General features: G+C 38.8%; 1 protein-coding gene across 2 annotated transcripts in view; it reads left to right on the forward strand.

Moving 5' to 3' along the window:
* The first annotated feature begins 637 nt into the window (after positions 1-637).
* Positions 638-19,737, forward strand: part of LOC131162452 (lysine-specific demethylase JMJ21) — a 59,384-nt gene continuing 40,284 nt past the window's right edge. Inside the window, exons 1-6 of one of the 2 annotated variants that reach the window (XM_058118934.1) lie at positions 638-998; positions 10,957-11,067; positions 11,277-11,332; positions 11,529-11,671; positions 12,199-12,396; positions 12,476-12,675. In XM_058118934.1, the coding sequence (XP_057974917.1) occupies positions 841-998; positions 10,957-11,067; positions 11,277-11,332; positions 11,529-11,671; positions 12,199-12,396; positions 12,476-12,675 (866 nt within the window). In that variant the 5' untranslated portion in view covers positions 638-840. The remainder of the gene's footprint in view (positions 999-10,956; positions 11,068-11,276; positions 11,333-11,528; positions 11,672-12,198; positions 12,397-12,475; positions 12,676-19,737) is intronic. The other variant, XM_058118935.1, reaches the window with a different exon arrangement.

The raw sequence follows: 19,737 nt of genomic DNA on the forward strand, positions 1-19,737 counted from the left end.
CTTGACTTAGTATGATCTTATTCATTTAATTAAATAAATGGTTCCTAAGACCAATTTTGAGACTCATTTGATGAATAAATTGAGTTTGAATAAGGTTGAAATTGAGTCATCTAAGTCTATGACTAAGTTTTCAAACTCGTTTGTAAGCTTGAACTATCCCCTTTAGAAGCTCACTGATTGTATCATTTAAAGGCGGAGAAATGTTAATAGTGATAACATGCCACTTACTCTCCTTTTTTTAATCTTCATCTTTCGGTTTTTTTCATTTTCTTAAATTTTAATTGGACAAAACTAATCATAAGAGAGGTGAGTTCAAGCATCTTCAAAGCTGTTATTGTTAATGATGCACAGCATCAACACAACAAATAAAAAATTAATTGTTCGAACTAAAAATTAGATTGAACCTAATCAATAATTTAGAGAGTAAACTTGGACAAATTACATTCTCTCATTCACACTTTCAAGTCAAATTTGATTAAAAACTTAATTAATAAAATTTAACATAATAAAACTCAATTAGGTTAAATAATAGTTAATGGACTATCTTAAAAAGTTTATTCAAGCATAATCAGAATTTGGATCGGGCTCAAACAAAATTTAGATAAAAAATGAGAGTGACGAAAAATGCAGGGGTGAAAAAAATTCAGAGCGCAAGTCGGCTCTCATACGCGTACCCGCGCAAAAAGGAAAGTAGAAAAAACAGACCACGCGCCGCTGTTGTTGCATAAGTTGTACGCAGAATCGGCGGGCGCGCTCATTTCGAGTCCCTGCGTTCCATCGTCTCCGAAACAAAACAGCTGAGAGAGAGAGAGAGATCAGAATCATTGTCCGGTGTAGCCCATGACTTCTATGGAGGTTTCGCAAGCCCAGACTATTGGGCTTAGAGATCGAAGACCGGAGGCTCTCGGAGACCTGCGAGATCTTCCCGACGAGCTCATATGTTTCATCTTGGGTCATCTCTCTTCTCGTGATGTTGCTCGTCTTTCTTGCGTCAGCAGGTTCTTTTGTCTTCTTTCCTTTTTTCATTGTTCATCTTTCTGTGAATTTTTTCAATTCACTCTGTTTATCATTTCTAAAACTCCCTATGTTGTTCAAATCTTTAATCCCTGTATTTGAATCCTTTGTTTTAGAATTAAGCATACTTGAGTTGAATTTGAATTCCATAAAATACGAATTTATAAAAAGCAAAGAATCGATTTCCACGACGTGGAACGCTAAATCAGTTTTAGTATTTACGAGCCTTTTAGCCTGTCTTCGTTAGTATAGATGAAATTTGACACAATTCCAAGGGAGGCTTTGCATGCTGAGCGTAAATTTGTTTGGATAAGGTTAGAAGAGTATATAACGGAGATTGCATTGCTTTGCGTTTGAAAAAAAAAAAAAAAAAGAACAAAAAGTCAAAATATATGATTATTTCTCGAACAATAGTAAAATAAAATTCTCCAATGTAATCTATGTGTGTGATAATATCGCAATAATATGCAATATCAGTTCAGAAATGAGCCTTGCTGTGTTTTGCGGCTGCCTGACATTGGCAATAACTGATCAGAAATGGGTTCAGAATTGTTTAGCCGTGTGCATCATTTTATCATCTTGAGGAACTTAAAAATTTAAATTGTTGACAGAAGCTTTTTCTGTATAATGCAATAATACAACACTACACTTCTACTGATACTAACTCTGTAGTTGGGAGTGTGGAATTCAAGTATAAGATTTGGATATATGTGAATTTAGACAAAACACAACACTAAATTTTTTTTAGTTTTACCCAATACAATTCTTGAATTCTATGCTCCCAAACTGCAGCACAAATATATTTTTAGTTGCTTAGATTTTGTAGTCTTATATATTTTTTTCTTGGTAATTTTCTTTAAATTTAATGTCTTTTTAAGAAGTCAATTCCTTGCGGAGCTTGCAGACCTTTTTGGTTTATGTAGCCCTTATTGGGTTTTTTTTGGGGGGGAGGGGAGGCTGTCTTGCACCTCTAGAGAGATCCTAGGGAACCCTAGGATCTCCACAAGTATTGAGAAAATTTTACTTCTTTCTTCGGGATTGTGGGTGTAGAGATAACCTTATTGATAAGGGCTTCACTTGATGGGCTTTTGGGGATAGAGGGGCCTACTCTCACATTGACAAATTTTTGTTTTCAAATGAGTGGGAGGATGAGTTTCCTCATCTTGTTTAGCAAATCCTCCCTAGACATGCTTCCACCCATTGCCCCTTCCTTTTAGAGTCTAACCCTATGATGTTTGGGGGAGGGGGCGGGGGGCGGGAGAGGGTTAGAGTTTGGTGGAACAACTATTAGGTGGAGGGTTGGGACAACTTTAAATTCATGAAGAAATTGAAATTCCTAAACTCTAAGTTGAAAGATTGGAATAAAGAGACTTGAAATGTCATAGTTGCTGAAAACAGTATCCTCTCTAAAATAGTTGGACTAGATAGATGAGAAGAGTACAACCTTCTCGAGGAGGAGGAAACGAGTAGGAGACCAATCTTGGCAACAAGTTAGAAATCCTCTTATTGAGAGGACATGTGCTGTTGTCAAAATTCGAGTGCAAAATGGGGATATTTCTAGAGGGTGGTGAATGGGAGGAGGAAAGGATACATCAAAGAGCTGATCTTAGATTCTGGCCAAGTGGTGAGGGGTCAATCTCATATTGGAGTTGAGATTATGTACTTCTATAAAACTCTATTTTTCAAAGAGATCTTGAATAGGTTGATGGTCTTTGACATATGCAAAGACAAGGCCCCAACCTAGATGGCTTCTCGTTGGAATTCTTTCAAGATAATTGGGAAGCTTTGGAAGTTTTGATATCCTAATTTTATTTTTTTTGATGAATTCCATCTCAAGGGTGTGACCAGTAATAGTGCAAATTCCACTTTTGACACCCCCATTCCCAAAAAGAAGAGAGCTAGAAGAGTCAAGGACTTTAGACCGATAAGCTTGGTTACTAGTTTGTACAAAATCTTATAAAAAGTTCTTGCCAATAAACAAAGACTTGTCTTGGGGGACACTATCATCATGGCCTGTTCACATTCATCCATTGTAGGCAAATCCTTGATGCAGTAATAGTGGCTAATGAGGTGGTTGAAGATGTGTGTAGGAGGGGTAGGAAGGGGATTCTCTTTAAAGTGGACTTTGTGAACGCCTATGATAGGGTCAACTGGGTTGTTTTTTTGATAAGGCGTTGGGTGAATAAGGTCTCCCTTGTTGTTGACACACATAGTAGGATGCTTCTCCACGCTGAGGATAGGGGAGTTATTAGTGGTTTGCATGTGCAGATGGAGGTAGTGGAGATCTCTGACCTCTAATTTGATGATGACACCTTGCCCCTTCTCAAGGAAAATTCTGCTTAATTCCGAAAAGTCATTTTGTTGCTGGAAATTTTGAGCATATCTCAGGCCTTAAGATTGACATGTCCAAGAGTGGGATTGTTAGCATCAATATGGGGTAAAGAGTTCTTCAATATTTCATTGCCAGTGGGTTGTGAATCCTTTGAGTGGCCCCTATCCTATCTTAGTCTCCCTTCGGGAGGGAACTTTCAAATCTGAAGTCTTTTGGGATCCTGTGGTAGATAAGGTGGCTAGGAGATTGGGGGGTTGGAAGAGGGTTTATTTTTGTCTTGGTGACCCAGCTGATTTAGTTAATACCTCACTCTCTAATGTTTGTATTTATTATCTTACCCTGTTTAGAATTCTCTTGGAAGTAACCAAATCGTTAGAGAGGCTCATGTGTGATTTCCTTTGCTTGGGTTCTAGGGAGGGTAGGAGAGATCATTTAGTTAGGTGGGATGTGGTCAGCAAACCTAAGTCTAGAGGCGGGGGTGGGGAATTGGGTATCAAGAATGTGGTAGCCAAAAACACCTCCCTTATAGGTAAATGACTCTGCAAGTTCCCTCTGGAAGTTGACTCCCTATGGCATAAGGTGATTAAGAGAAAGTATGAGATCAAATGGAATGAGTGGAAGAAAAGATTTAGTGGCATTACCTCTCACGTGTGTCCTTGGAAATTCGTTGGAGTTTAAGTTTCCTCATTTATTCCAGCATTCACTGCTTCATAATGCTCCTGTTAGCTCCTCTATTTCTTCTAGGGGGGTCCTTCTAAGATTCCATTTCTTTAGGAATCTCAATGAAAGAGAGGTCAAATAGCTCACTGCCCTTCTTTCTTTATTGGACCATGTTCCTACCATTTATGAGGATGGAAGAGCAAGGGAGGATGATTCCTTAGGTACATACACTTCTAAATCCTTTCTATCTCACCTTTTAAAACCTATTCTAAATCCTTTGTATCTCACCTTCTTAAAAACTCCATCCCCCAACCTTTTTTCTTGGAATGACATTCTTTGAAGAGCTAAGGTCCATGGAAGATTCAGGATTTTGGTTGGACCGTGATCCTAGAAAGGATTAACATGCAAGATTTGCTTTAGAGAGAAGGCCCCATAAAGCTCTCAATCCTAACATGTGCTCCATGTGTTATGCAAGCGTTTGCATTGCATGGTGGCATTGGAGCTTGTGGTATTCCCTTTTTTCTCTTGTAGGGGAACAATGGATGGCTCCAAGAAAGGTGGGAGACTTGTTATTGGTCAATTTCTGGGGTTTTGGGAAGAATAGAAATGGAAGAGCTCTGTTGTTTGCGGCTTTTCTATCCTTTGGACCCTATGGATTGAGAGGAATGTGAGGATTTTTAAAGCTTGCTCAACCTGTCCATGGTTACTTTGGGATAGAGCAACTTTCCTTGCATCCTTTGGGTGCGCTCTGTTGGATTTTTTTGGGGGATTATTGCTGTCCGACACCACAAGAGATTGGAGGTTAGTGCTCTTGTAATGTATCTTGTATCGTTTTTCCTGATTCCTTTGTAGTTCATATTTTTTTGTATCTTTTGTTATCCAAGGAGGACTCTGATGCAATTCAGAAGTCTATTTAATTTTCTGTTTATATCAAGTGTTGCTATTTATGGGTGCTAGGCATATTTCTGTAGTTTCAAAATTTGTGGTTCATTTTGATCAAATTGGCTGTGTCTTTTTTTTCTAAAAAAAATTATTTTATATTCATGGGGCAATTGTGTGACCATATTTATTTTTAGTGGGCCTTTAGAAGATAAGTGGCTTTTAGAGGAGTTGGCTTATCTTGGAAGCTTCATGCCTAGTATAAATAGGAGTCTTCAACCATGTTTCCATGAGGTTTTTGGCATTTATTTTGAGAAGAATACTTTCCAGAGCTCAACTCCAGACCAGCTAGGGTTGTGAAGATTTGGATGCTTTGGTTTTGAGGATTTGACTCGTGATGCCTACCAGTCCCTCCATTGCTGCTAATGGTGTGAGAGGCTACCCAAAAGCTGCTGTTACTGTTTTAAAACAGTGCAAAAACAGGTATGATTTGAGGATTAAGTGGCTGTTGTGCCTAGAAATTATGTTATTTGCTGAACCCAAATTCGCAGCAGTCATCTCTTTATCATTTTACAGGTTTAGTAGTTACTTGAGTCAAAGAAGTTGCTAAAGCACTATTCTGAAATCTCAGTCTTTATTTCTGAATTTTTCTTATATTCCTGTACCTATTTGAATCAAATTGGTATCATAGAAAGTTTGATCTTGTGGGTTCATGGCTGCAAGGCGTGGAAGAGGAAATAGGGACCATAGAGGATAGATACATTGACTGTTGAGATGTTTGGAGAGCTGCAGGAACAAGTTAGACAAGTTACCCAACGTGTTACACAAGCTATGGGTAATCAAGGCCCCCAAAATGACGGTGATAATGTATATGATTTTGTTAGAGGAGCAAGAAATGAAATAAATGAACAATTTGAGGTTGAAATTGACAGCTCTAGTGATGATAGGAGTTCTGAACAGGGAAGGCTAGCACCTCAAAATGAAATGCCTCCAAGATGGGAATATCGCATTGTACATGCTCTGCGAAATTCCAAAGAGTATGGTGTATAAGTAAACATTTCAGAATTTGATGGTGATTTGGAAGCCCAAGAATTGTTGGACTGGGTTGATAGCATTGAGAGTTATTTTGAATGGAAAATGTGCTAGAGGAGAGGAAAGTGAAGCTTGTTGGAGCAAAGCTCAGAGGACCTTCTTCTACTAGGTTGAGAACCGATCATGAGAATGGGGGAAAAAGGAAAATCAGAAAATGGGATAAGATGAAAGAGAAGCTGAAGGCTCAATTCCTACCCCAGGACTATGAGCAAACCTCGTACCAAAGGGTTAAAAACGTGAAGCAGCATGGGAATTTAGTCAAAGAGTACACTTGGGAGTTTCATAGTCTTTCATTGAGGTGCAATCTTGCTGAAAGGGTTATTCGCTATGTGAGTGGTCTCAAGATGACCATACAAGACCAAGTACGCTTGCAATGCCCTTATAGGGTGGGTGGTGCCTATCAGCTTGCACTAGAAGTTGTGTAACAACTTACCTTCAGCATGCATAAGAAACTTGGGATAGAGCACAGCAGTGGTGCATCAACTAGTAAGTTGGGTGGCAACACTAGAGTTGGTCGGACAGAGGCCCCTATGCTTGCTAACCGACCAGCCAGCAATAATAGTGGTAAAGCAGCCCAAATAAACCGGGGGAAAGCAGTGGTGAAATGTGACAGATGCTTTGAGCTTGGCCACAATTCTAACGAGTGTCCAAAGAGGGCTCAGGGCAGAGTTAATCTTGCTGAGGATCAAGAGGCTGACTATGATGAGAATTTTGCAATTCATGAGGACCAAGAGCAGCAACTAGTAGAAGCTGAAAATGATGTGCAGAAGAAGGGATAGAGGGCCACATCCTTGGTGGGTCTTTAGTCATTCAAAGGTCATTACTCCGCCCCTCCTTCCCCCCCAAGCCTGCAGCGACAATTGGCTATGTAAAAATATCTTTTGAGCAAGATGTACACTGGGTGGAAAGCTTTGCAACTTGATAATTGATAGTGAGAGTAGTGAGAATCTGGTTTCTCAAGAGATTGTAGACAAGCTGGGATCGAAAATAGAAAGATATCCACAACCATATCGGACTTTGTGGTCCAACAAAGGAAATGAGGTAATTGTCTCTTTGAGACGCCTTGTTAATTTTTGCCAACTGTTTCCTCTGAGGAATCTGTTTATTGTGATGGGTCTCCTATGGATGCATGTCATGTTTTCTTGAGCAGCTTTGGGCATATGACAGGAGCACAATTCATGATGATATCAAGAATACTTATTCTTTTTTTGTGAATGATGATGAGAGAGAGAAGAATCTTGTGCTGAAGCCTATGAAGGATGATGATGTTAAGAGGCAAGAAAATGGTTGTTCACTTGTTCTCGTAAATAAAAGGGATTTTGCTGAAGAAAGCCAGCAAAGTGGGCAGATTTACATCCTCTTTCAAAAGGAAGGGAAGCTGCTGTTGAAGTTCGTGAAATGATGTCAAGGAAATTATTGATGAGTTAAAAGATGTGATGCCAGATAAGTTACCTGATGGGCTTCCTCCCATGAGGGATATACAACATCAAATTGATCTTTTACCAAGTGCTACATTACGTAATTTGCCCCACTATTGAATGACCTCCAAAGTAGCATGAGAGCTTCAAAAGCAGGTTAGGGAACTTCTTAGAGGGGGATTTATTCAAGAAAACAAGTCCATGTCCCTTATCAACTTTACTCACTCTGAAGAAGGATGGAACTTGGAGAATGTGTGTTGACAGGAGGGCTATCAACAAAAATTTCCATTAAGTACGGGTTTCCTATTCTAAGATTGGATGATATGCTTGACATGCTAACAGGATCTCAGGTTTATTCCAAGATTTACTTGAAGAGTGGTTATCACCAAATCAGAATCAGGCTTGGAGATGAGTGGAAAACAACCTTTAAGACCAAGGAAGGGTTCTATGAGTGGCTGGTCATGCCCTCGGGTTGTCCAATGCACTTAGTACCTTCATGAGGTTTATGAATCAGGTGTGAAGACCTTTCATTGGGAAGTTTGTTGTTTAATTTGATGATATTTTGGTGCACAGTACAGACAAGCAAAGTCATTCAACCATTTGAAGGCTAACAGATCCTGAGGTAAAATTAGCTTTATGTTAACATGAGGAAGCGCAGATTTATGGTGGACAGGTTGGACTTCCTGGGTTTCATTGTCTTGGCAAAGGGAATAGAAGTTTCGAAGATTCAAGCAATAACCAGCTGGCCAAATCCAATAACAATTACAGGGATAAGAAGTTTTCATGGTTTGGTCACATTTTACTCCAGATTTATTAGGAATTTCAACACTAAAGTTGCCCATCCCTGAGTGTCTCAAAGGAGGGAAGTTCAATTGGATTTCAAAGGCCGAAGAGAGCTTTCAAAAGATAAAGAAGAAGATGATCCAGGTTCCGATTTCGGCCTTACCAGACTTTGATAAGCTCTTCGAAGTTGATTGTGAGGCATCAAAGATTGAAATTGGGGCTGTCTTGAGTCATGAAGGAAGGCCAGTGGCTTATTTCAGTGGGAAACTCATCAAGGCTCAGCAAAACTACCCTACCTATGACCTAGAATTTTAAGCTATTGTTCAAGCATTGAAATTCTGGTGGCATTACCTTATTCAAAGGGAATTTATTTGAATTCTGACCACGCGGCCTTGAGATATCTCAATTCCCAAAAGAAGCTATGTTGGAGGCATGCTAAATGGGCGCTGTTCTTGTATGAGTACACTTTTATATTGAGACATAAGGCTGGCTTGCAAAATAAGGTGGCAGATGCATTGAATATAAGGAGATATTTTACTAAAAACTGTGCCTGTTAGTGTTGTTGGGTTGGAGCTTATCAAGGCACAAGACCCTTATTTTCTTGAAATTCTTGAGAAATTTGCAGCTAGGGAACGTGATGTGTGTGGAGAATTTGTGTTGAAAGATGGGTATGCGTTCAAGGGTGTTAAACTATGCATTCCCCAAGGTTCATTGAGGAAATAATTGATAACTGAATTGCATAGGGGAGGTTTAGGAGGTCATTTTAGCAGGGATAAGACATTAAATTTAGTGGCTGAAAGGTCCTTTTTGCCCTCCATGCACCAGGATGTGTATAAGTATGTTAATCAGTGTCGTACTCATGAAGTATGAAAGGGGCAGCAGCAGAATGCAAGTCTTTACACTCCTTTACTAATGCCTACAGTTCCGGTGGGTTGATGTTAGCATGGATTTTGTGCTTGGATTGCCATGAACAGCCAGGGGTGTTGACTCCATCTTTGTAGTTTTAGATCAGTTTTCAAAGATAGCTCGCTTTATCACATGCAAGAAGACATTGGATACAACCCATGTGGCAACTCTTTTTTTTCAGTAAGTGGTCAGATTACATGGGGTACCAAAGACGATATCTGATCGACACACAAAGTTCCTTAGCCATTGTTGGAAGACCTTATGGAAGTTATTGGCTACAAAATTGCTGTACAGCAGTGCTTATCATACTCAAACTCAAACAGATGAGAAAATTGAAGTGGTGAACAGAAATTTGGGGAATTTATTGCAGTGCCTTGCAAAGGACACATTCTGCAATGGGATTTGATCTTTCCACAAGATGAGTTTGTTTATAACAGCACCATTAATAGATCTAAGGTTCAAAGTCCTTTTCAAGTGGTGTATGGTAGAAATCTGAATCAGGTTGTTGACCTTTTGGATGTTTCTAACCAGCCAAGGCCTAGTGATGAGTGATGATGCTATTGCTTACATTGAAAAATTTAGAAGAGGTCCAAGAAAGAGTCTCAAGGAGGATTGAAAATGTGAACCAACTCTACAAAGAAGCTGCTAATCAGCATAGGTAGTTCAAGGAGTATCAGGTTGGTGACTTGGTGATAACTTTCCTTTGGAAAGGGAACTTTTCGGTAGGAGCTTACCATAAGTTGAAAATCTGAAAGTTTGGGCCATGCAAAGTGTTGTGCAAATTTGGTGAAAATGCCTATGATGTTGAACTCCCTCATGGCGTGGATATATTACCAATCTTTAATGTCGCTGATTTGTACCCATGGTGACATACAAAGTGTTGAGTGCAAGAACTCCACCAAAGTCACTTCTAGCAAGGCAAAAAAAATTGAGGCTGTTAGACGTGTGAAGAGGTAAAGACTAGGGCTGGAATTTATTTCAGGTTCCTGGTAAAATGGGATGGCAGATCTGATTATGAGAATTCATGAATCATTGGGAGGAATTCGTGAAGATTGATCCTGACATGTGTCGGGCAGCCAAGATGACAACCTGCATGGAGGCAAGTCCTTTCTAAGAACCTTTCTAAGAAGGAGACAATGACGCAATTCAGCAGTCTTTATTTAATTTTTTGCTTATATGAAGTGTTGCTATTTATGGGTGGTGGGGGTACCTATAATTTCTGAATTTTAGGGTTCATTTTCTTTAAGTTGGATTTAGGTTTATTTTTTGGGTAATATTCAGGGGGTAATTTTTTCTATGGGATTATTTTTGGTTGGGCATTAGAAGATAAATGGCTTTTAGAGGGGGTTATTTGCAAACTAGGTGTTGGCTTCTTTTGGAAGCTTCAGGCCTAGTATAAATAGAAGTCTTCAGCCACTTTTCCTGGAGGTTTTAGGCATTTATCTTTGAGAAGATTTCTCTCAGCGAGGGTTATGAGGATTTGGAGGCTAGGGCTATGAGGATTCGACCCCGTGGTGCCTACCAGTCCCTCCATTGCAGCTAAAGGCGTGAGAGGCTAGCAGAAAGCCGTTGTGACTGTTCTGAAACATTGCCAAAACAGGTAGTGATTTGTGGATTAAGTTGCTGTTGCGCCTAGAATTTGTGTTTATTCGCTGAACCGAAATTCACAGCAGTCATCTCTGTATCCTTTTATGGATTTAGTAGTTACTTGAGTCAAAGAAGGCTGTTAAAACAGTATCTGAAATCTGAGTCTTTAGTTCTGATTTTTTCTTATATTCTTATACCTATTTGCATCAGATTCCTTGTCCTCTGGTATGTACTTTGTTTATTGCATTAATAAAATTGTCTCTCATCCAAAAAAAAACTGTGCAGTGTAATGTACATACTTTGCAATGAAGAACCACTTTGGATGAGTCTATGCGTTAACAATGTAAAAGGTCAGCTTCAGTACAAAGGCTCCTGGAAGAAAACGGTGCTTCAGCAGTATGTATAATATATGCTTCGGTTAATAATTTATTTATCCATTTATTTTGGTTGGGAGTATATAAGTTGCTTAACTTCTCTGCTCTCTTCCTTTTTCTTTACCCAAAAAAATGAAATACTTCTCTTTCTTTTACTTGTTATTATATATGACTGAAGAGATTTTTTTTGGCTGTTTCTTTGTTTTTAATTTTTTACAAAAAAACTTGCAGAGATCATTTGCTAAATGAATATGAAGATTCTGGAAGAAAACCATTGCAATTTGATGGTAACTAATTGCGTGCTACTAGTTTTTTACAGTTGTTCAATTAATATTCATTCTAAGAGGTGTTTTTTTTTCTTTTCTTTTCTTTTCTTTTCTTTCTTAAATTAATATTAGAGAAGTTTTTCTTCACAAACTTTTTAGAAATAAATGCGACAGTATTTATTAATTGTTGAAGCTGTTGCTTTTTTAATTTCTACAGGTTTCAACTCTTTATTTCTTTACAGAAGATTGTACCGATGTCATGTCTCCTTGGATGGATTCACTTTCGATAATGGAAATGTTGAAAGAAAGAACAACCTCTCTTTTGAAGAGTTTAATCACGAGTATGACAGGAAAAAACCGGTAAATTTTAAATTCTAATATTTAATTAAATTGAACTAATGCAAATTTATAAACCTCCATAACATGACTTAGTGTTCCCAGATTGCTCTTTTAACTATGTTATTCCTTGGTTTTGAATTAAATAACTAGCCTCATTGTAAAGAAACTAATGAAGTATTGATGGCTTTTTTTTGAAATTCTATTATTTAATTAAATTGAGGTAGTGCAACTTCAGACTCAACCTCTACAACATGAATTATGTTTTCCCAAATTGATCTTTTAGGTTTATCTTTCAAAGGTTTGCATCAAATAATTAAAAAAAAAAATTAATTTTTTTTTTCTAATTTGATATCTCCATGTCTCTGCATTTTCATCATAATTTGGTTCATGTCAATGCAAAAGGAATCTGTGTTTTTTCTCCTTCAAAATGAATAATGACTGTTTCTAAGTGCCATTTCTTTTGAATATTCAGGATGCAAGCTGTTGGTAATTATTACTAGTATATGTTTTATTTGGTTTACATTGACTCCTACTGAACTCCACACCAGGTTTTGCTTAGTGGATTGGCTCATACTTGGCCAGCAAGAAGTACATGGACAACCGACCAGTTGTTGCTGAAATATGGAAAAACTGCATTTAAGATTTCACAAAAGAGTGCTCAGAAAATAACCATGAAATTCAAGGATTATGTCTCGTACATGGAGCTTCAGCATGATGAGGATCCCCTCTATATTTTTGATGAGAAGGTGCTTCTACAATTTTGTAGTGTTCATCTAGTTGCCGAAAACTAGTTGAAATTTGAATCTAATCTCGGTGTTCATACAGTTTGGGGAAGCAGAACCAGGCTTGTTGAATGATTACACTGTTCCTTATCTATTCCAAGAAGATCTTTTTGATGTCTTAGACAGGGATGAGCGACCACCTTTTAGATGGCTTATTATTGGCCCTGAGAGATCTGGTGCCTCTTGGCATGTTGATCCTGCTCTTACCAGTGCCTGGAATACTCTTCTGTGCGGGCGTAAAAGGTAAACCTGATGCCTGAAAATAATTTCTCTGTGCACTGATTCTAACTTGTCAGATAGATTGTTGTTCAAACTGGAAGCTGTAAACAGCTTTGGCCTGTTGCTACTCGGTAATGGTGTACATTGTGGGGCATATTTTGATATATACATGCGAGTTTCATTTTTAATTTTCTAGGAAATTTTAATGGAAAATTTGTAAATTTTAAGTATGTCAATGTTTCATTATTGTAAGCCCAATTCTTGCTTTTCAATATTTTTATTTATGGATTTTGTGTTTGTATTACTGATATACCTTGCAGCATGTAAATTATAATGTGAAGTTAAAAGTTAAAAGTATGAAATTAAAGAATGAATGGTTGGGAGATGATCTTCTGCATACTTCAACTTGACTGCAGCCACTGAACACACGTCAACCTCACAGTTGAGTTGGCATGGGTTTTCTACTAATTTAAAGTATTTATCACTCCAAAACTTAAAGTTAATTTCCAAAACCGATTTTTTAAAAGATATTCTCACATTATCAGAGACTTTTAATGTGGGATTAAATTCCTTTCTAGGACGAAACTTGGAACTTACATTGATCTACTTGTTCATTTCATAGGCCTCTAGTAATCATGTCTACTCATGAACTCTCTGCAGTTCTTCGACTCAACATTGTGAACTACTGTATGGTGCACACACAACATTCATATATTGCATGTATGCATTGCCTCCCATAAAGTTTTAACCTGACCTCTTACTTAGGAGTTGAAGTTGGGCAAGCTAGGGAGTTGGGCTACTTGACTGATTAGAGCTTGGCCTCCATTTTTTGTGTGCATACATACTCTTGTGGTGAGTGAGCTCTGCACTGGGCAGTGTCTGTTGTCATGGGAAGATTTGTGTGGCTTATAAGCTTGGTCAATCTTTTCTTGGCTTAAGCGTTTGGGTTAGCTAGGTAGACCAAAAAAAATCTTGAGTTAGTGGGTTTAGAGCGTGGCATTACAAGAAAACTTTGCTCATTGATACCACATGAGGAGTTGGACACTTGGACTGAGAGCATGTCATTTCATGGGGAGTTGGACTGAGCTTGTGATGTGACATGGTGATGACATTGGGTATTTGAATGAGAGGGATAATAACCCTATTCTCACTCCCACCTGTGGAGGGAAGACTTGTATAGCTAAGCTTAAGCAAGCTTAGAAGCAACTTGACTTAAATATTTTACACTAGGTGGCCAGCCTAAAAGTTTAGCTATTGTGAATTTGGCTTGGGGCTTCACCAACAGCGACAGATCTGGTTCTCTTTGGGGCCATGTCCCATAATGATACTCCGATCTCTGGTTCCTTTTTTTTTTTTGTGTGTCTAGAGGGTGGTAACCTGAAAGTTTTCATTTTGTGAGAAACTTAAATGAGAGAAAGATGAATGATCTTGTCCTTGTGCATGATTCTTTTTGTGCTTACTTGGAAAAAGATGGAAGAATTTGGTTTCTTGATTCAGGGATTTTTCTTGGAAGTCTTCTTTCCTCTCTTGATTCATGCTTTTGATGCTAAGCAGTTTTTTTATTTTTCTTTTTATTTTCTGCTTATATATCGCTATTTATGGGTGTTAGGGGTATTTTTGTGATGTTAGTTTTTTTTTATGGGGCTTTAGAAGATAGGTGGATTTTAGAGGGGGTTATGTGCATTATAGGAGTTAGTTTCTCCTGGAAGCTTTAGACATAGTATAGATAGGAGTCTTCAGCCACTTTTCCAGAGGTTTTTGGCATCTATCTTTGAGAAGATTTTTCTCCAGAGTGCAGCTCCAGACCAGCTAGGATTGTGAAGATTTCGAGGCTAGTGTTTTAAGGATTCAACCCTGTGGTGCCTACCATTCCCTCCATCTTGAGGCTAGCAGACAGCCATTGTTTCTGTTCTAAAATAGTGCCAAAAATAGGTAATTATTTGAGGATTAAGATGCTGTTGTGCCTAGAAATTGTCCTATTTTCTGAACTGAAATTCACAGATGTTGTCTCATTATTTATGGATTTACTAGTTAGTTGAGTCAAAGGAGGTTGTTAAAACGTTATTCTGAAATCTCAGTCTTTTTTTATAAATTTCTCCCATATTCCCACACCTATTTGCATCAAAGTGGTACTAGAGCAAGTTCGATCTCGTGGGCTCATGGCTGTAAGGGGTGCAAGAGGAAATAGGGGACATAGAGTTAGATACATGACTGTTGTGATGTTTGGAGAGCTGTAGGAACAAGTTAGACAACTTACTCAGCTTGGTACACAAGCTATGGGTAATCGAGGTTGTCGAAATGATGGAGATAATGAATATGATTTTGTTAGAGGAGCAAGAAATTAAATAACTGAGCAATCTGAAGCTGAAATTGACAGTTCTAGTGACAGAATGAGTTCTGAAAATGAAAGGCCTGCACGGCAAAATGAAAGGCCTCTAAGATGGGAAGATCACATTGTACATGCTCTACAAAATTCCAAAGAGTATGGTGTACAAATAAATATTTCAGAATTTGATGGTGATATGGAAGTAGAAGAATTCTTGGACTGGATTGATAGCATTGAGAGTTATTTTGGATGAATAGATGTGCCTGAAGAGTGGAAAGTGAAGCTTGTGGGAGCAAAGGTTAGGGGACCTGCTTCTACTTGGTGGAAACATTATCAAAATGATCATGAAAACAGGGGGAAAAGGAAAATCAAAATAAGGGAAAAGATGAAAGAGAAGCTGAAGGTTCAGTTCCTACCCCAGGATTATGAGTAAAACTTGTACTAAGGGGTTCAAAACTTGAGGCAGTGTGGTAATCTGTCAAGGAGTGCACCCAACTGTTCATAGGCTTTCATTGAGATGAAAAATTGCTGAAACCGATGCTCAAAGGGTTAGTCGCTATGTGAATGGTCTCACAATGACCATACATGACCAATTAAGCTTGCAGCGTCCTTTTAAGGTAAGTGATGCCTACTAGCTTGCACTAAAAGTTGAGTCATAGCTAACTTGAAACATGCCAAAGAAACTTGGGGCAGAAGGCAGTAGCAGTGCATCTATTAGTAAGGTGGGTGGCAGCACTCGAGGTGATCGGATGGCAGCCCCTACTTGTGCTAACCAACCAACCAGCAGCAATAGTGGGAAGGTAGCGCAAGCAAACCAGGGGAAAAACAATGGTGAAATTATATAGATTCTTAAGAATAGGTGTCACAGTCTCACATCGGAAGTGTACTAGGGAAATTTTGGGCTTATAAGGATGGTATGGACTCCAACTATGTAAGGAGCCTTTTATAAGACAAACCTGTGAGCCCAATGGGCCAAAGCGGACAATACCTCGCTAGAGTTGGGCCTAAGACCGTTACATTTAGTATCAAAGACACCTTGGGGGTATTATCATGTGGGACTATGCACTATGCACAAGGTACATACTCTGATGAGGGCATTAGATATTGGATGGGGAGAATGTCAGAGTCCCACATTGGATGTGTACTAGGAAAATCTCAGGCTTCTAAGAATGGTTTAGGCTCCAACTCTGTGAAGCGCCTTTTATAGGACAAACCCATGAGGCTAGTGGACTAAAGTGGACAATACCTCACTGGAGTTGTGCCCAAGACCGTTACAATTGGGCACAACTCCAAAACGAGTGTCTAAAAAGAGCTGAGGGCAGAATTTGAGGGGTTGTTTGAAACCACTTGTAGAAAAGTACGTTTTGGAAAAAAAGTGCTTATCTGAAGAAGCACTTATCTAAAAGTAGTTTGAGATTACTACTTTTTCAAATAAGTACTTCTTTCGAAAAAATTACCTTTTTATAAAATACTTATTTTCCTTAAAAAAAAAGGTAGTTTGGAAAAGTACTTTTTGGAATAAGTACTTATTTAAATGCAAACCAAACACTACTGATTTGCATAAGTACTTACAAAAAGTACTTTTATGAAAAAGTACTTGTTTTTTAAGATGTTCTAAATGGGGGCTTAATCTTGCTGTGGATCCAAAGGCTGATGGTGAAGAGAATTTTGCATTTCTTAAGGACCAAGAGCAGCAACTGGAAGCTGAGAAGGATGTGGAGGAAGAAGGGATTGAGGGTGATGCCCTTGTTAAGGTTTTAGTCATTCGAAGGTCACTACTTTTTCCCTTCAGCCAGTAGCAACAATTGGCATGTGAGAATATCCCCAAACTTGATGTACAACCAGTGGCCAGCTTTGCAACTTGATAATTGACAAAGGGAATAGTGAGAATCTAGTTTCTCAAGCAATAGTAGACAAGTTGGGATTGAGAAATTAAAGACGTCCACAGCCATACACAATTCTGTGGTTCAACAAAGGAAATGAGTTAATCTTCTCTTCAAGATACCTCGTTAGTTTCTCAATTCCGTGGCTCCCATGGATGCATGTCATTTTTCTTGGGCAACCTTGACAATACATCGGAGGTATAATCTATATGATGTTATCAAGAATACATTCATTTTTTTGTGAATGATGGTGAGAGAAAGAAGGAGGTTTGAAACCAACGAAGGATGATGATGTTAAGAGGCAAGAAAATGGTTGTTCGCTAACTCTCTTAAATAAAAGTATTTTGCTCAAGAAAGTAAAAGGAAGTGGGCTGATTTACATCCTCTTTGGAAAGGAAGGGAAGTTGCAGTTGGAGTTCCCAAATGATGTCAAGGAGATTCTTGATGAGTTCAAAGATGTGATGCCAGATGAGTTACTTGATGGGCTTCCTCCCATGAGGGGTATACAACATCAAATTGATCTTTTACTAGGTGCTACATTACCTAGTTTGCCCACTATCGGATAAGCCTAAAAGATCATGAAGAGCTTCAAAAGCAGGTTGTGGAATTTCTTAGAAAGTGTTTTATTCAAGATAGCCTAGGCCCTTTTGCTGTACCAGCTTTACTCACTCCTAAGAAGGATAGAACTTGGAAAATGTGTGTGGCCAGCAGGGTTACAACAAAATCAACATTAATTACAGGTTTCCTATTCCGAGATTGGATTATCTGCTTGACATGCTAGCTGAATCTCAGGTTTATTCCAATTGCCAAATCAGAGTTAGGCTTGGAGATGAGTGGAAAACAACCTTTAAGACCAAGGAAAGGCTCTATGAGTATTGAGTGGCTTGTCATGCCCTTCAGGTTTTCCAACACACAGTACCTTCATGAGGTTTATGAATGTGGTGGTAAGATCTTACAACGGGATGTTCATTGTTGTTTTTTTTTTAATGATGTTTTGGTTTACAACACAAACAAGCAAAGTCATGTTAACCATTTGAGGGCTATCCCACTGCTCTTTAGGCAAAATCAGCTTTATGCCAACATGATGAACTGCAGATTTATGGTGGACTGGTTGGACTTCCTGGGTTTCATTGTCTCAGTAAAGGGAATAGAAGTTGATCCATCAAAGACTGAAGTTACAACCAGCTGGCCTTCTCCTAGAAAAATTTACAAAATTAAGAAGTTTTCATGATTTGGCTACATTTTACAATATATTTATAAGGAATTTCAGCATGATTGTGCTCCTATCACTAAGTGTCTCAAATGAGGGAAGTTCAGTTGGACTTTGGAGGCTGAAGAGAGCTTTGAGGAGATAAAGAAGACGATGACCCAAGCTCCGATTTTGGCCTTGCTAGACTTCAATAAGCTCTTAGAAGTTGATTGTGCATCAAAGATTGGAATTGGGGCTGTCTTGAGTCAAGAAGGAAGACCTGTGGCTTATTTTCTAGGAAAAAACTCAAAGAGGCTTGACAAAACTATGCTACCTTTTGACCTAGAATTTTATGGTTTGGTTCAAGCATTGAAATTCTGGCTGCTTTACCACATTCAAAGGGAATTTATTTTGAATTTTGATCACAGGCCTTGAGATATCTCAATTCCCAAAAGAAGCTAAGTCCGAGGCATGCTTGCAGGAGTACACTTTCACATTGAGACATAAGTCTGGTTTGCAAAATAAGGTGGCAGATGTCTTTTCTTGGGTTGGAGCTGATCAAGGAACAATATGAGCAAGATCCTTATTTTCTTGAAATTCTTGAGAAATTTGCAGCTAGGGTTTGTGGTGTGTGTGCAAAAATTTGTGGTAAAAGAGGGGGGTATGTGTTCAAGTGTGTTAAGCTATGCATTCTCCTTATTTTCTTGGTTAGCTATGCATTGTTTTCTTTCAGAAAGTAGTCAAATTAGTTGAGGTACCAAAGACACATCTGATCGTGATACAATGTTTCTTAGCTATTTCTGGAAGACCTTATGGAAGTTGCTACAAAATTGCTGTACAGCAGTGCCTATCACCCTCAAGATGGGCAAGCTGAAGTGGTGAAAAAAACTCTGGGGAATATGTAGTGGTGCATTGCAAAGGACAACATTTGGTAATGGGTTTTGATCTTATCACAAGCTGAATTTGCTTATTACAGCACCATTAATAGATCTATGGGTCAAAGTCCTTTTTAGGTTGTGTATAGTAGAAATCTGAGTCAGGTTGTTGACCTTGTGGATGTCTCTAACCAGCTGAGGCCTAGTGATGATGCTATTGCTTATGCTGAAAATTTAAAAGAGGTCCAAGAGTCCTAAGGAGGCTTGAGAGTGTGAACCAACTCTATAAGCAAGCTTCTAATCAACATAGGTGGTTCAAGGAGTATCAGGTTGGTGATTGTATGATGGTTTTCCTTTGGAAAGAGATCTTTCCAGCAGGCACTTACCCCAAGTTGAAAAGTCGAAAGATTAAACAATGCAAAGTTCTGTGCAAATTTGGTGGAAATGCCTATGAAGTTGAACTCCCTCGTGTCTTGGATATATCACCAATTTTTTAATATGGCCGACTTGTACCCATTCCATGGTGATATACAAAGTTTTGAGTGCAAGAACTCTGCCAAAGTCACTTCTATCAAGGTAGAAAAAATTGAGGCCGTCATACATGTGCCCCCCCGCCCCGGGGGGGGGGGGGGGTGATGACTAGGGCCGGAATTCATTTCAGATTCTTGTTAAAATGGACTGGCAGACCTGATTATGAGAATTCATGGATCAGCAAGGAGGAATTCATGAAGATTGACCCTGACATGTGCTGGGGTGCCAAGATGACAACTCGCATGGCGACGAGTCCTTTTTAAGAAGGGGGGAATGATGCAA

This window comes from Malania oleifera, chromosome 8 (genome assembly GCF_029873635.1).
Source record: "Malania oleifera isolate guangnan ecotype guangnan chromosome 8, ASM2987363v1, whole genome shotgun sequence".
Lineage (NCBI taxonomy): Eukaryota > Viridiplantae > Streptophyta > Magnoliopsida > Santalales > Ximeniaceae > Malania > Malania oleifera.